This window comes from Parasteatoda tepidariorum, chromosome 3, assembly GCF_982258835.1.
Source record: "Parasteatoda tepidariorum strain Cologne lab strain chromosome 3, Ptep-v5.0, whole genome shotgun sequence".
NCBI lineage: Eukaryota > Metazoa > Arthropoda > Arachnida > Araneae > Theridiidae > Parasteatoda > Parasteatoda tepidariorum.
Genome location: NC_141757.1, coordinates 35,061,471 through 35,078,016, shown reverse-complemented (window position 1 = coordinate 35,078,016; position 16,546 = coordinate 35,061,471). Strand labels below are relative to the sequence as shown.

Here is a 16,546-nt window from a genome sequence, read left to right as displayed (position 1 = left end):
GTTAACTAAACCATCAGTTAATTAAACCTTTCCCAACGCTTAAAATGTATTGTTACTTAATATTTTGCACCCAACCTAAGATTACCACCAAATATCTTTAAACTTGCTTCCTATTTTCCTTTTTTATTATCTCGTTCAAGTTTGTTCCTATGTACCACTCTGCAAGTGTTTATATCTTTACTTTTTTACCGTCATTTTGTGTTGTATTTAGACACAGAGGAAAATTCTCGCTTACAGAACGGGAACTATAATATAACCATTTCTGTACTTTGATTTGAGCTTTTTTCGTGTTGTTCTTTGCTTTAGTCTACGTAGCAAAAAGTATGCCCTAAATAGTATTTTTAGAAAACTCTTTTACCTTTAAAAAATGTCCAAGTTACAGCTAAAGAAGAAAAGCTTTATATAAAAGCAACCAGCAGTGTTTTTTTTTTTTTTTTTTTTGTCTGATGGAGTAATAAAACTTGATGACGTATTTAAAGAAAAGAATAAAGCTCAATTATCGAGTGACACTTCGGGTATCTTTCTCGTTTGTTTCAGAAATAGACCCAGTTTTTTTTCGTTCAGGCGTGCAAATTTTCCATTGAAATCTTAACAAAAAAGAAAAGAAAATTAACTGATAAAATGAAAAAGTTCGATGAGCTGAAGAGATCTTTGTGAAAGTAGGACTTCGTATTGACAATAAAAGTGCGATATCCAGTACTTTAAGTAATTTATATATGTAGACAGAAATGTTTTTCATGAAGTGCAAATGTATAGAAACTTTATTATGACACGGATAGAAAATTTTGGCACACACCAAATTTCTTAAGGATTTGAAAGGGCTCTGTTACATAAAATGATAGCTTAAATGAAGAAGATGCCTTTTTTTCGCTTACAGAATCTGTACAGATGTCATTAAACTCTTGATTATAAATGATATATTCATAATAACTCTTAACTGTCTCCTTTAAATCAAAAGATATATTTGATCGCCTCGTAAGAACAACTCCTTGAGAAAGTTCCATTCTACTCAAGGCACTCCAAATTCAATAGTTGTACGATTAGATTTACAAATAAATTATCACAAAAGTGGGAACGCTCCTTCAGGTGGACCACATCAAGACTTTGATAGCACGAAATGTGATAAATATCATACACTATTATATCAATATCAAACAATGTTTTTGTATCATGATATCCATCAGATATTGTTTTCTTTTGCAAGGATAGAGAAACGTTGTACAGCGATAGGCGTACCGTAATCGTCGTTTTTTGAAAGACCCTTTCTTTCACGTGCTCTGCCTTTTTCTGGAGATGGCCATTAAAAGAAGTAGGTCACAAATCAATCCGTTTTAGGGTTAAAAGGACGGTGGAAGTTGTTCTTAAAACCAGATTTAATATCACATTATCACCGCATTGGTTTGGTAGTGTTCGGAGGATTATTCCATTTCTCCTTGTTTATTGAATCTGTTCTATTTCCATCCTCGTGGGAGGAGACATGCTGAGAACAAAATGAATCACCTCCTCCTGTCAATAATCAAACAAATAATCATAATCATAATAAAAAAAGAATCATAAAAAAAAGTCATTACATTCATCGATTGCAAAGTGATTCATTTTGTAAATACCAGGACCAGTGCTTTTCTTTTTAAATGGTATCTAGGCACTAGTTTCTTCAATGAAACATATTAAGTTTGTGAAAGAAAGATATTCTGTTTGCATTTTTTTTTCATGTACAAAGTTAACATAACCTTAAATGCATATTTTTATTTAACATTTTTTTTCTTTTTAAATCTACAATAAAATAAAGAGTTTGTGTGTATGTGTGTCTCTTATAACCCCAGAGCTGCTTGTTCTATCATCTTAAAATTTGAACAATGGCTTTGAAAAGTAAATTTAGCCTCTGATCCTAAAATTCATTCGAAATTTTCACTTTCGGCAGAGCCGTATGAATTTTTTTATTGACTTAGAACTCGTAATCAATAGAAAAGAGACTGTTGCAGACGATTTTCTTTCTTTCAAATATTTTAAAGATTACGCCATTGATATTTGATAGCTTATATTTATCATGAAAAAAAGAGTTTTTTATACGTTCCTTAATATCTAACTATTTTTTCATTCGCTATGTCAGATAAACTCAAATAATCAGCATGAAAAGGATAGCATTAGCAGATTAGTATTTCGAAAGTTATTTGAAACCACTTGTTTATTTCGTTTATAGTTATGCTTTTAACGCGTGACTTTTTATAACTAAATACTTTATAAGTAATTGAAACAAAAAAAAGTTATGCATTGAAAAGCAAAATTAATGGAGAAATATTATGAAATAGAATTTGTATGGGAGAATCTACTGATTGTGGTAAAATTTTACTACCATAAGTTAGTCTCGGGCAACAGCATAATGTTAAATGATTCTTCATATAGGTAATCTTTATTGATGAACTATATATATATATATATATATATATATATATATATATATATATATATATATATATATATATATATATATATATATATATATATATATATATATATATATAATATATGGGATAAAAGTATGGAAAAAACTACCAGAATATTGTAAAACGTACAGTGTTTCTGGTTCTCTGAAAACACCAACAAGGTTGGTAATTTTTACCGAAGCGCTTTGGTTATGACTTTCGTAAAATTAACAATAAATTATGGTTTTATAATATGTGGTAGTGTTGGGTAATTTTATCTCGATTTCCTTGAGAGTGACATAAAAATCCTTTATTCAGTTAAATTTACTTTTCACTTTTGTATTTTTTACTAAATGTTTAGCAATAAAAACTGCAATTTGGAAAACCAGAATTTCCGGTGAACCCTTTCCATATGAGCAAAAAATGTTCTAAGTGAATGGTTTAAGGTTTAAGTATCATAAATTTTGATTTTTAATACCAAAATTATGTTCTTTGTTTTTCTTTTTAATATAAATGTTATTTCCAATCAGTACGGGAATTTTACCAAATTTTTTTTCTCAATGTACTAAAAAGTGTTTTGCTGAATATAATAGCGTAAAGCAAATGGAAAGACCAAAATGTAATGAAAAATTTAAGAATTGGAATTATTTCAGTTTTCTTAATTGTGTCACTATGTGTCTAACAGTTTTGTGCAGGTTGTTCTATACTGAAATATTGATTGTTTACCATTCTCCACCCCATACGAAGAACGAGTAATCAGCTAGTACTATATATAAGATTAAAAGCTTTTGTGAACTAATATGATTTTTATTTGAAGCCAAACGTTATTTAGATCCTGAAATTTTTTTCGGTAATAAGACCTTAAATGATCGATCGTCTTTTGGAGGAAACTCGGCATTATGAAAAACCAAAGTTCATTAGCATCCTGTAAATTTACGAACAAAAAAAAGATTATTATTCATTTTTAAAATAAATAACGAGAAGAATAAATATATATTATTATGAATTTGTTCTTGTTGCATGCATAAGCTGAAAATAAATAAAATAAGCTGAATTATGATTTTCAATAAATGACTGTTATTAAGATTGAAAATATTTAGCAAAGAAAAATAATTCTTTAATCTTGAATTTAATTATTTTGCATTATAAATCGTGATGCGAAATACTTATTAAATTTTTATAAATTCAAATATTATATATCTCCCTTCTTAATTTTTTTTCTATATATTGATATTGAAAAAAAAAGTATTTTTTAAAAGTGTATTTTTTTATTAGCATTTTACAAAAATAAGTTCATATTAAATAAATTATGACGAAATGATAGGAATACGAAATGATAGTTCTAGAAACTTAAAGTGTTAAGACTAATATTTACGGAGCTTCGTGAAAATCTTCTTGATGAAAATTCAAGGATTTGGTCGCCAAGCCTATATAAACTGGAGTGTATTTCGTAGTAGCTAGAGTGGTCTGTCAGCGATTAAAGTAGTGTTATGACTTGCAAAGACTTGTTTTGCTGACTTTGAAAGACTTGTTTTGCTGAGATTCCAATAACCGCTTGAGGATTTGAAGCTTGTGTTTTGTTGGTAGATTATGGTTAGTCTGGTGTGATGTATTACACTGTTATTTGAAATAAGAAAGTGAGTGCTGTAAATAACTCTGTTGTTTGGTTGTTCCTGTTAATAAAATTTGAAAGTTTGAAATACTATTTTATTCGTGTCTAACCGAAACGAACTCCTGTGCCCATTGCAATGGAGGAGTTTAAGAGCATTGAGAATGTGTTTTGGCGGAAACATAAATACCACTTTTTTATTTATTTCCAAGTCTTAGCAGCCTTATATACAGGTTGATTTCGAACAACAGTTGCAACCTTGGAGGATAGGTAAGACATACATAATGCGAATAAGAATTGGTATACCCATAAATAGCTAGAAGTACCATGCGCCGCTAAGGGTGTTTTGTTATGTTCATTAAAAATAATAAATAATATAGTTGTAACATACATTGATTAAAAACAAAATCATGTGCCAATGAAAATAAATAATTGCATATTTGCTTTCTTTTCGAAGGTTGTGACTTATATTTCTAATAATATTGATAATTACAGAGAAAATACTAAAGCTGAAGGAGACTTAATGAGCTGTGTACAAAATATTTATTTATTAATGTTTCAACGAGGCAATTTGCAAACAGTCATAAAAAATAATTTTACAACGTAATCTCACCTTGTTTATAAGAAGTAGACATATAAATAGGCCTCGTAGGACCCCTTTTAATGGTTGCGAAAAGACCATCAGATCCCTGAAATAGATGTATACCTTTATAGAACTTAAATAATTTGGTTCTATAAGCAACATTTAGGCTATGTATGAAGTTATAGTTGCAAACCAATAAACAATTTACTCTAAAAAATTAATTTATTCAATCTTAAATGCTTCATTCTATTCGTATAGAAAAAAAACTACAAAATTGTGTGCATTTACTCAGAATGTCTAAAAAGTATGAAAATGGTAAAATATATTTAGAAAAATACATTTAATTTTAAATCTAAAATAAATATGAGTGAAATATTTTCAAAACAAACATTCGATGACACTGAACCCCACTCCACAACCTGAAGTCGGTACTCAGGCGAAAAGAATCTAGTTTTATTAGATTGTTTTTCTCAAAATATTAAATACTAAAATATTTTTTTTAAAATTTGAATTCATATAATATGTACTTCTTTTAATTTTACGAACACATCATCATCTGAGCAATCAGAATGCTAGAACCTATAAGTCAAATCCGGTACTTTTTTGTACTCCGGTGTATAAAAAAATGGAGCTCCTTATTGAAGAGTTTGAATTACTTTCTCTCCCACAATCCCAAAAACGAGGTTGGGGGTTTGAGTCTATCATGCATCTTTTTAAAATATTTCACTTTTGTATTTTTAGAATTTTGAACCGATGCGTATTACTTAAGGTATTTCATAGCTTTCATATTTTTTGAACACCCTGAACAATTAAAGAATGTTTTCAACAAGGCTTGTGATGTGTTTCATCTTCAATCAACTTATCTTCCCACTTATTTCAAAGGAATAATAACTAGTATCTTTGCTAATTTTTAAACCACGCGGAAGGAATCGTATCAAATACACAGTAAAAATAGTCATCACTTTTTATATATTTTTTTTACATTTAATTTGTTTTTACTATCTCAAAATAACAAACTTTGTAAACGACTTAAAATATTATAAGCTATATATTATCTAAAATATGAATATTTCATGTTTAAAATGCTAATTTCTTAATAATTATTGAAAACATTGACAGCAGAGTAAAAATTAGTTATCAGACTTTGTTATTGATTATTAAAGGTTATATTAGCAAAGAATCACAAAATCAATTGCAAGGGTTGCTTAAAGAAAAGTTTGTTGTTCTTATTTTATAGCAGCAATAGGATTTTGAATGACTTGAACTTAATTTTTTTTAAAATTAATAAGATATAAATATTTACCTGTCTCGTGGAAGTATCGTTACAAGTATAAGGCTCAGCATAGTCCGTTTTACCTGCAAATATTAGAATAGATGAAACAATGATAACATATAAACTAAAAATATATAAGACTATTTGAAAATAATTTAAAATAATTGCATTTTGTCAAGAACTTTCCAAAACTGTGCTTTTAATATGCAGAATAAAATGTAATGAGTATATAGTTAAATGAACTATGTACAATCATTAATATTTGTTTATATTTAAGATTCGTATTGAAGGAGACGAGAAAAAGTAGCCACAACCAATATTTCTCTCCAAACAAAAAAAAGACGCATTTTACATCCTACGTTTATTTTTCTTAGAAATATTTTTTTTTAAATATGTTTCATTTATGTCCTGGTTTAAAAAACTAAAGAAATAATTGTTTCGTATACATTTTAATGAGGTGAATATTTATCAAAAGCTGAAAATAGAAAAGGCAGATGTTACATAATAGAAGAAGAGGAGACATTGATTATTTTTAAATCTAAGAAAGTATCTAAAATAAACTTGAGGGAAATGAATTAGATTTCTAAAAGTTTTATTTTTGGTGTAAAAGCTTTCTTCTATATTAAAATAGAAGTGAAACAAACCAGCTTCGCAATTCTTTAAATTCTAAGCTCCCACCGCAATTGATCCGATTAAGATGGTTATTGCTCTCTTCCTCTTAGAGTTTATTAAATTTTGTCTTGTTCTTTCTTGTGTTTTAAATAAAGTTTAAGTGGATGATTTAGAAGACGTAACTTTTAGAATGATTTTTATGAAGAGTTTAGGTTTGACAATTAATTGCATTTGCAATGCGTTACACTTTAATTTTGAAAATGTTTAAAGGAAGCAAAATTAAAACTACCTCTTGAATTTTGTTCTTGTTCGGAATTGACATAAAATATTTAAATAAAATTACTGTACTAGTACAAAGAATTTTAACTGAAATACTTTGAATGAGAGAGGGAGAGAGAATTTAAACAAACTTAAATTTTGAAAAGAACATTCAGTTTTTGTCATAGAAATAAACTGGCAAAACAATATTTAAAATACAATGAAAAGGTTTCATATTGCTAAAAATAAGAACTCAAATTTTAATTTTATGGTTTTGTAAAATTTAATAAATCAGAAAAAATTCTATTGATTTTATTCAAATAACGCGTTTTTTCAACTAAAATTTTAAATTGTCAACTAGAATTTTTAAAATTTTTAAACAATCAGGATACATAACACTTCAAAATTTTTTCGACTTCTATTAAATAAAAAAAAAATATCTTCAGTGAAAAAATTGGGTAAATAATTTTAATATTTGTGCCCAAAATTACCTTGTATGACTCCTTATTTTTCAAATTTTGTAGTTATTTATTATTTTGAAGTTAGAAAAATAATATTAAAATAGGAACACAAAACACAATTGGTCAAACCCAAAGGATGCATTAAATTGTAAAGCATGAGGAAATAAATTAAAATGAAAACTATCGAAATATTGAAACAATTGCGTTTTCTTTCGTTGTATTTAACTTTATCTTTTATTTAGTATTTTGTAAGAGATATTATTTTCAGTCTTGTTGCTGAAATCATACTCTAGAATTATATTCTATAGAATATTCATTCAAAAGTGTATTTGCCTCTCAGTAAACTGATCGGTAAGACACAGTAAACGGCAGATCACCGAAGTCAAGCTTTACTGGCTGCCGTCAGTGAATGGCTGCCGATCAGCCTACGAAGGAACCGAGGGAACGCGGTATCGTTCTCGATAAAATGCTCAACTTCGCATGAGGGATGTCGGGCTGTCGAAACGGACGCAGCCACTCCGTCAACAGAGGATCAATTTTTTTGTCGTCACCGCTTCATTCTCAGGGATGTTACCCAGACCGTCGCCAATAGCTCATTGTGCAGCTCTAGTGATATGCAAATGCGTTACTACTACTAAACTTTATTTAAAAGGTTTCATTGTGTTCTCCATCAAATTTTAAGATCTACTAAAGTAAATTATATTTCCGTGATATAATCAGAAACGCAGTCAATTAAAGAAGTCAAACCTCGACAAATTTGAAATCACCACCTCTAACGAGAATAATCAGAGTTTACTATCGCCTGAACATTTTCATCTACCGTCTGAATTAGGAAAAAGTAATAGTAATCAGTTTTGGTCTGGAGTTCAATCTGCACAGCATCCTAAAAATGTACAATAGTTGTTGTTGCTTATCCCCTTAATCTGACATGTGTCAGATAAGCTCCAGGACACCTCTGACAGCAAGAAAATCGGCACTAAAAAGGGTATCTGATGCAAGATCCACCTTAGAAAGTCCAAGGCACACCAGAATAGGTTCCGGCGAAAATGGTTGAACACAGCATTTTTTGCAAGTAGGGAAGATCTTCCTGCCCGCCCTCAAAAGTAAGGCACTTAAGATGGCTACTTGCAAATTGGGCCAAAGCAGTCTGGGTTCTCCGGTCGCATTTTATGTCCAGCAAGGTACCAGGACATGTGTTATGATATCAGTGGTGTGATACCAGTATGGTATCAGTGGTGTGCTATGATTCCAGTGGTGGGATACCAGTGCGCATACTAGTGGTATGAGTTACAATAAATAAAGCTTGGATCTTTTAATGAAACAGAGTTCCCAATAAGAAAGTGAAGAGCCAGTGATTGTTTTGCCTTCACTTCCTTTTTTTCAACTTTATACAATTGTATTATTATCATACCTACCAGGACAGGAGTAATGAGAAAATTTTGCCGTCTTGGGTGGTAACTGCTTAGATATATCGTTCATCATAAGTGAATCTGTACAAGGTTTTCGGTTGTCGCATTCTGTAAAAGAAAACAAAAGATTTTTTTAAAAATAATAAGAAACTTTTTTCTAATCTAATATACGAATGTTTTAAATATTTCTGCAAGATCAAGTAATATATAAAACCATATTAGTAAAACTAATTTGATATTATGGAAAAATTGATTTATACTTTTTTCAAAATGAGTTGAATATGTAAGTGTAACGATACTCAAATAAATAGAATATTGTTTACGAAAAAATTAGCAAAATTCATTCAATGGAATTCACATTTTTTATGTCACCTGCAACTTTGTACAACTTTGTAATTACTTATGCAACTAAATATCTTATTAAAATTTTTAACTAAGAGATATAACATTTATACACTGTGTTCAATAAAATCTAAATTCTTTCATCAAATTAAAGCTTTTTTGAATTATTTTTATAAGTACTATACATTTATTTCTTAATATTATATGTTTTTTTGATCACGGGGAAATCAATTTATAAGGGAGTTAGATTATCGTTATTTATTCAAAGATATAACGTTTACCAATAAATTAAATGTTTTTAATAAAATGGCTAATAAATACAAAAAACGTAGCTTTCTTTCAGAAGTAAAGGAGTGCTTATCTTTTTTCCGATTAAATTCATTCATCTCACAGGAAGAAGACAATTAACTATAAGAAAATCAACACTTTAGAAAATTCGATTGGGCTCATTGTATTAAAAGAACATATGTGGAATTTTTAATTTCATTAATACACCAAAAGAATATCATTATAGTGAGAACATTATATCACCTTCAAGTAATCTTCGAAGTCGGAAACATTAAAAGAATGGATAGATGCAGCTTTTAATTTCCAGGATTGATCTCATAACTCCAAAAATATTTCATGCATATTACGTACTCAATGAATATATTTCGAAGGAAGCTAATACCGCCTGCTGTTATAGATTAGAAAAAAGAGAAAAAAACGTATTTCACTTGAGGGTTGCACTGATCCAGTTTTTTCAATAGCAAGGCAGTATACTTGGATGCAAATATTTCAGTAAAAGCGTTTAATGTCCAAGTTTAATTTTTTAAAATTTTTTATATCATTTCAATATTGAGGTTTTCTTAATGACTTTGATTCTTAAACCTCGTTCATTTTTATTCAATTCTTTTGATTTCAGAATTAGGTGATATGAATGCTTCCCCATACTTTTCAGACAAGTCTTTTGCAGACTCACTCTCTTTTTAAAACTAAAAAATTCACTAAAGGAAGAAGGGTTATGAAGTCATTTACATGTTGAGTGCCACGTCAAATCACAGTTGACAGTTACTAAACTTTCCATTTAGGATCCGTTAGTCGACTGTGACTGATAGTGAAAAAATATGATATAAAACTAAAAAAATTCACTCTGTCTTAATTAATTACTGAAATTTACTTAATTTTCACTTATTACAAATCAAATTTTTAATAATTTCTATCCGTTACTAGTGTATTTCACATTGCTATGTCACAATACGAACGCTTTAAGCAGTGTGGGTAGCTTGATGGTCATTTTCATAAAAATACACGTAAAGAAAGATTAGAGTTGAAGAGAGCCTAACCAAAGAAGGACTCTCTCCTACAGAATTATATTTCGGCCTGTGTGAGGGGTGACTTTGAAACATATCTTTAATGCACACTATTTTCAGGAGTTATCAGATCATCCCTGTAAATGAATAGACGCAACACGTAAAGCTTATGGAGGGTTACCATGATGAGCTCGGCGATCTTGTGAGTGCTTTCTGAAACAGATCACAATGGCGAACAGAAGAACCAGCATAACGAGTGAGCTGACGACTGCGGGAACGACCAGAGCTACATTTTTGTAGAAGGGCATGTCCGTTTCTCTTTTCCCAAAAGCAGGAGAAGATGTTGGCGCTGAGAAGAAGAATACATTTGATAAGTTTTCTTTATTGAAATTTAAAAATAAAACAACACATTTCTTTCACTAAACAAATGTTATCTACACAGAGCTTATGGTATCACGAGTCCGTCAGTTTTCGTGAGAATACAATTTTGAGTTCACGTAACAACATTTTGAATTACAAAAATGAGTCAAGGTATTGAATCTCATGCAACAGGAATTACTTGAATAAATGACAAGAAGAATGTAGTTAAATAAACAATTTTGGGGAAAGGGGTACATAAAATATTTCAGTTCAACAGTAATGTATAAATAACAAAAAAAGAAAAAAATTGTATATTCATCTTTTTTTTTTAATTGGTAATTTTAAGATAAGTTCAGAGGTTTTTGTTGCTGTTAAAAATTTATCCAAAGCCATCTAAAATAGTTTAAGCTGATTTATTTAATGAGATATTTAAACGTTATTTCGATTGATTATACAATTGGACTCACTTAATTTATTTTTTTTAAAGAATTTTGTAATAAAGAAAGAAGGAAAAGAAAGAGAGTAAAGTGTCAAATGGAGGTAAATATTACAGTTTTCAGAATTTTGTAATTATTTTTTTGTTAATTAATTAATTTTTTAATTAATTAATTAATTTTTTAATTAAATAATTAATGTTTTAATTAATTAATAAATTTTTTAATTAATTAATTAATTAATTTTTTTTTAATTAATTAATTATTCTTAATTAATTTTTTAATTATTTTTTAATTCAATTAGTTAGAACCTCAAAATACTTAAAAACACGTGCTTTAAATATTTTTTTCATTTTATTTAACAATTCAAGCAGTGAGAAAAGAATGAAACAAAGTAAATTTATAATTTATTTATAATTAATTACTTATAGATTTCTAATTTCCTTGAAAGAAACATGGAATCGAATTTAAATTGCACCTTGAACTGTATATATTTGTGAAAATAAACTTTTTAGTATCACTATTTTTAATTACGCTAACTTCGAAGAGAAATAAAAAATACAAACTCAATTTAGAAAAAAAAAAATGAATTTTTGTTCAAGATAGCATGATCAAATTCATACGATTTTCTTTAAGTTTTGAATCGAGAAAATTGTTATGAATTGAAAAACTGAATAAAAGGATTCATACTTTACCTAATGCTGATAAAGGAAGTGTCCTGATTGCGTATTCTCCCTGCGTAAGACCAGCGTCACTATGAGCAATCACCATCACATCGTAGTCACGATCCGGTGCCAAATGACGCAATAGGTAAGTCTCTCTGGGCATCTCTAATTTTTCTGTGGAAAGTATCCACTGGCTTTGGTATTTGGGACGATACTGGACCATGAAGTGCTTGATGGGACACCCGCTGATCTTCCACGCAGACATGATGAGTGTGACAGAGGTCGCATTCGGTACTATGAAAGCTGATTCATGTGGAGACATCGGGGCTGAAATAAGATAAGTCGATTCATTAATTAAGATCTACCACAAGTATCAACTCACCAAAGAAATTTAGCTAAATAACGTGGGATTAGCAAAAAATTATTCATTTTAAAAAACATAATTCTGACATACCAGCTGAAAACTTTTTCGTACATTTTTATTTGTTAAATGTTTTTTTCATGGCAGGCACTGAAATCATCTTTCTTCGCCAAGGATGGAGCCGGAAATGCTGCTCATTTTGCCTGGTAAGTACCTTGCAACTAGAGTCACTGAGACTAGCAACATTACTCAAGTCACACTGCAACAGACTCATTAGGTAGGCCACATTCACTCATCACACACAACAGAGGACAACACAGAGAAAGAAACATCCATGCCCTGAGCGGGATTCGAACCCGCAGCTATTGGCTTCGTATTCAGGCAAGCTAACCACTCTCCCATCAGGCCGCCAACTTTTCCGTATCGTACTTTTTCGAGTATCTTAGCGCACAAAACGGTAGCAACTACATTTACAGCAAAGTGGTGTTAAGTTTACTGTTCCACAACACTAAGAATGTTCTTTTGCAATACATGGTTGGCAAACACCACCATTTTTAGCATTTTGTAGCACTAACACTTATAATTGCAATAAATTAAGGTACACATAAGAATCAGTAAAGTTATTTATACAATACAAACTAAGAATCATCAGTTTATGATGCATGTGCACAATAATTCTTAAAATAAAATTGGTTCGCATAGAAAATGTACGCGTAGCACAGAGAGAACATAAAGATGAAGCCGAGAGAACAGAAAAGAACCAAATAGAAATTTTACATGATTAAATCTTTTCATACAATTAACAGATTAATATTATTATCCTTATGACACAACTAAAAGCCTTCATACATATTTCAAAAGGACAATTTTGTTTTGGTTGAGATTTCCACTAACTTGAAGTCAAATCATTCTCGGCTGTAAAGCACTTGCTAGCGATCTTCAAAGCTCAATAATATCTGTGTTTGGAAGTGAAAATAATTCTCGTTTGGAGTAAGCTCATTACATTTGATGCGTTTAGATTCAAACGTTTTCATTTTTTAAAAATTTCCTTAGAATTATCACCTTATATATATGAAATAGATATAAGGTGATTATATATATCACTATATGTGAAAGTTCAATTTAGTGTTAATCTGAAATAACATATTTCTTCACAATTTTTTTTAAAAGTTTGTTAACATCATCGGAGGGATATTAAACAACAGTTTTCGCAGTGCAGCTATTAAATTTATAATTCAGTGATCGTCACCAATAAAATTATTGGAAAATAAAATCACTTTTAAAAATCAGGTATCAAGACCGAAATCATTTCAATATCAAAACATGCCATTATTTAATAAAATAACTTGATGAATGCGCGTTCTACGTACGGGGTGAATAAAGAAAAAGAAAAGAAAAGTATCAATAAATCAGTACTGAACAGGAGTACTAAATCACGTGCAAGATTGAAAGGAATATAGTGACACAATTAATACAGTTAAAATAGTTAATTCATTTATTTATTAATTCATTTATTTATTGGTATTTGGTGGTTTCACACATTTTAATTAAACACAATGCGTTTCATGTAGTTCATCTTATCAGAATAATAATTAACTGTAATCAATATCACTTGGCATGATGCAATTTTTTGCTGTCAACTCATTTTAGTCAAAATTCATCTCTATCAAGCAATTTTTTCAGGTACTTATCTATTTCGAGGGGCTGCAAGATACCTATTTCCACAGTATTACCATTAAAATTGATGAGTTTTGGTGCAGTTATAAAAATGATCAAACGTATAAAAAAAAGCTATGAACCCATATTAATATATTTCGTATCCAATTCATATCCTTCAATATTTGAGTTTTGTGTGAAATACATTTATCCGTGGCAGCAAATTAAAGCCCGAAAATTAAAAATACAAATAGAATTCTTACAATAAGGAGTTAAGAGCATATAACCATTAATTTGATCTTTAATATACTATTTAGAATATTCATAAATAGTGATGAAAAAAATTCTTTTTTTTAAATTCTGTTTCATTAAAGTTAATAAGCTGTATATGCTACCAATGAAAAAATATTTTCTAAAACTACGAAAAATTCACAGTAGAGTTCCTTATTAAAGCTGCATCAATTACCATAATAGCAGTAGTAAGTATTACCAAAAGTAATTAAGCGTCATCTGCATATTGCGATTTTCTACGGTTTTCCTAAACAAATAAGTACATTTTCAACATTAAATTTGCTTTTTAGTCGTAGCTTAATTTTTATTTAAATTAATGCATATTACTAATATTAATTAATAATCATCTGCATTAATAATGGAATGGGAATTTTTTATTGCTCCTTTAAGAAAATAAGTACTCTTTTTTTAACTAACTAGACTTTTCGAAACAGAGTTTATTTATTTTATTTCAATTTATTTATTTTATTTCATTATACCAATATTAATTAAGCATTGGCGTCAATAGTTATATGACGATTTTCCGTGCTTCCTTTAAGTAACTGAGTATCGTTTCTTCATTAATTTTTCTTTTTTTTATAAAGTTTATTTTTTATTTCAATACATACATATGATTTAAATAAATTAAGTATAATTGGCTTCAATAGTAGTTTGGAGATTTTTTATATTTCTCCTAAACAAATTTATAAATTTTTATTATTAGTTTTGCTTTTAATTTTCCGAATACAATTTTTGATTAAATTTTGTTTATTATGAGTTAATAAGTTTGATTGAAACACATTTTCAAAGTTTAATTATGAACAAAATAAACATGTAACTTCAGACAATATTGTGACGTAGCTCATCTTAGCTATCACATTCAAATTAATCCTTTAGTTTACTTGATAAAACGAAAAGAAAAATAAAGAAAGAACGTGTGATAAACTCCTTCTTTGACATAATTTATCTGTAAGCTGGCAAAAATCGCTAATGTTATCTTTAAAATATTTGAAAAAAAAATCGTTTTTGAATTAATTTAAATAAATTTCCAACGCTTGATTAATGAGAAAATTTAATTTTTCAAACTGCTCTACCATACAGACTAATTTGAAATTTTGAAATAATTTTACTATCGGGGACTGAATTTTCCAATTTGAACCACTGTTCAAATTTCATAGCTCTAACGATTCTGGAGTAATAAAAAGGACACATACAAATTCTTCATTATATTATTACATTTTATAGCCTGTTTGTAAAATCAAATTTGTGTTGTGCACATATTTAGTGTGCTAACGGTTCTGAAGTAACAAGAGCTCTAAAGGTTCTGGAGTAATAAGAAGAGCGCACAAATTGTTCATTTTATCATTATAGGCTATAGCCTATTTGTAAAATCAAATTTGTGCAGTACACATATTTAATATACTAACGGTTCAGAAGTAATAAGAACATAATAAGAGCTCTATCGGTTCTGGAGTAATAAGAAGGACACTCAAATTCTTGATTTTATTATTATAGGTTATAGCCTCTTATAAAAAAAATGTGCGTAGCATACAGATTTAAAATACTATAACACTCCGTTTTTTTTGTCCAAATAATTAGAATATTCTAATTTTTTTAAAGTTTTGAAAGCATATATCAATACAAAATTTTATTTTGTCCCCTACGAACAAAAAGTACAAAGATTGCACGATTTATGGAAATTAAAGAGTTAAAAAATATGAAACAAGGAGTGTAAAAGAATCCTGCTTATGAATTGAGTGATGTTATATTTAATAATCACGCCTTCAATATTCAATCAGTGTAGTGGTCAGAAAAAATACTTTAAAATGAACATCACAGCAAAAAAAAAAAAAAAAAAAAGGAAATTAGAGAGTTTTAAAAACTTTCATAAACTGTCAAACCTTGTTGCATCTTCAGTTTTAAATTTTGCTAATCAAACTAACGTGCTAACATTGTAAAAACTTCGGTAAATTTAAATATATAGCTCATGTTTAATTAAAATGTCAAATTTAAACTCAGCAAATATAAATGCAAACTTATTTATCTTTTAGTGTTTTATTAAACTTAACAATCTCCCTCAGGGCCGAAACTCGAAATGACAAAAGAAAGCAACGAGACAAACACTTTAAATTATGATTAAAAAGAGATTCAACCTACTGTGGAAGAGGAACAAGCTTGAAGAAGAGTGATAAAAACAGGTATGAAGAGGTTGGGTGGGAGAAGTAGGAGTTAAACTAAAACAAACGTCTAAATATAAGAAAGGAATGGGATACTAACAAGATTACTAACTAAATTATTATAATTTTGCAGAATATGGAATCATTCCAAGGAGTCAAGATTGGTAAATGAGGATCAGTGTTGACTGATTTTAGCCGAAAAAAACTCAAACCTATAATTAGAATTCTCTGAATTTGGATAGGGGAGAGTCGGGTAGCCCCGCTCACTTAAGGAGTATTGCTTATATTTCTGTATAATACTGAGTAATAATCAACATTTTTGTATGTTTCTATTGTTTTATCATCTAATTAAATAATGCAA

At 29.0% G+C, this 16,546-nt stretch overlaps 1 protein-coding gene across 2 annotated transcripts in view; it reads right to left on the bottom strand.

Annotated features, from left to right (window-relative positions):
- Positions 1-1,190: 1,190 nt before the first annotated feature.
- LOC107449821 (cell adhesion molecule Dscam1) overlaps positions 1,191-16,546 on the bottom strand; it is a 383,590-nt gene continuing 368,234 nt past the window's right edge. Inside the window, exons 21-26 of one of the 2 annotated variants that reach the window (XM_071177996.2) lie at positions 11,752-12,048; positions 10,444-10,611; positions 8,635-8,736; positions 5,919-5,971; positions 4,646-4,721; positions 1,191-1,506 (exon numbers count right to left, since the gene is read on the bottom strand). In XM_071177996.2, coding sequence (XP_071034097.2) covers positions 1,388-1,506; positions 4,646-4,721; positions 5,919-5,971; positions 8,635-8,736; positions 10,444-10,611; positions 11,752-12,048 — 815 coding nt within the window. In that variant the 3' untranslated portion in view covers positions 1,191-1,387. The remainder of the gene's footprint in view (positions 1,507-4,645; positions 4,722-5,918; positions 5,972-8,634; positions 8,737-10,443; positions 10,612-11,751; positions 12,049-16,546) is intronic. The other variant, XM_071177997.2, reaches the window with a different exon arrangement.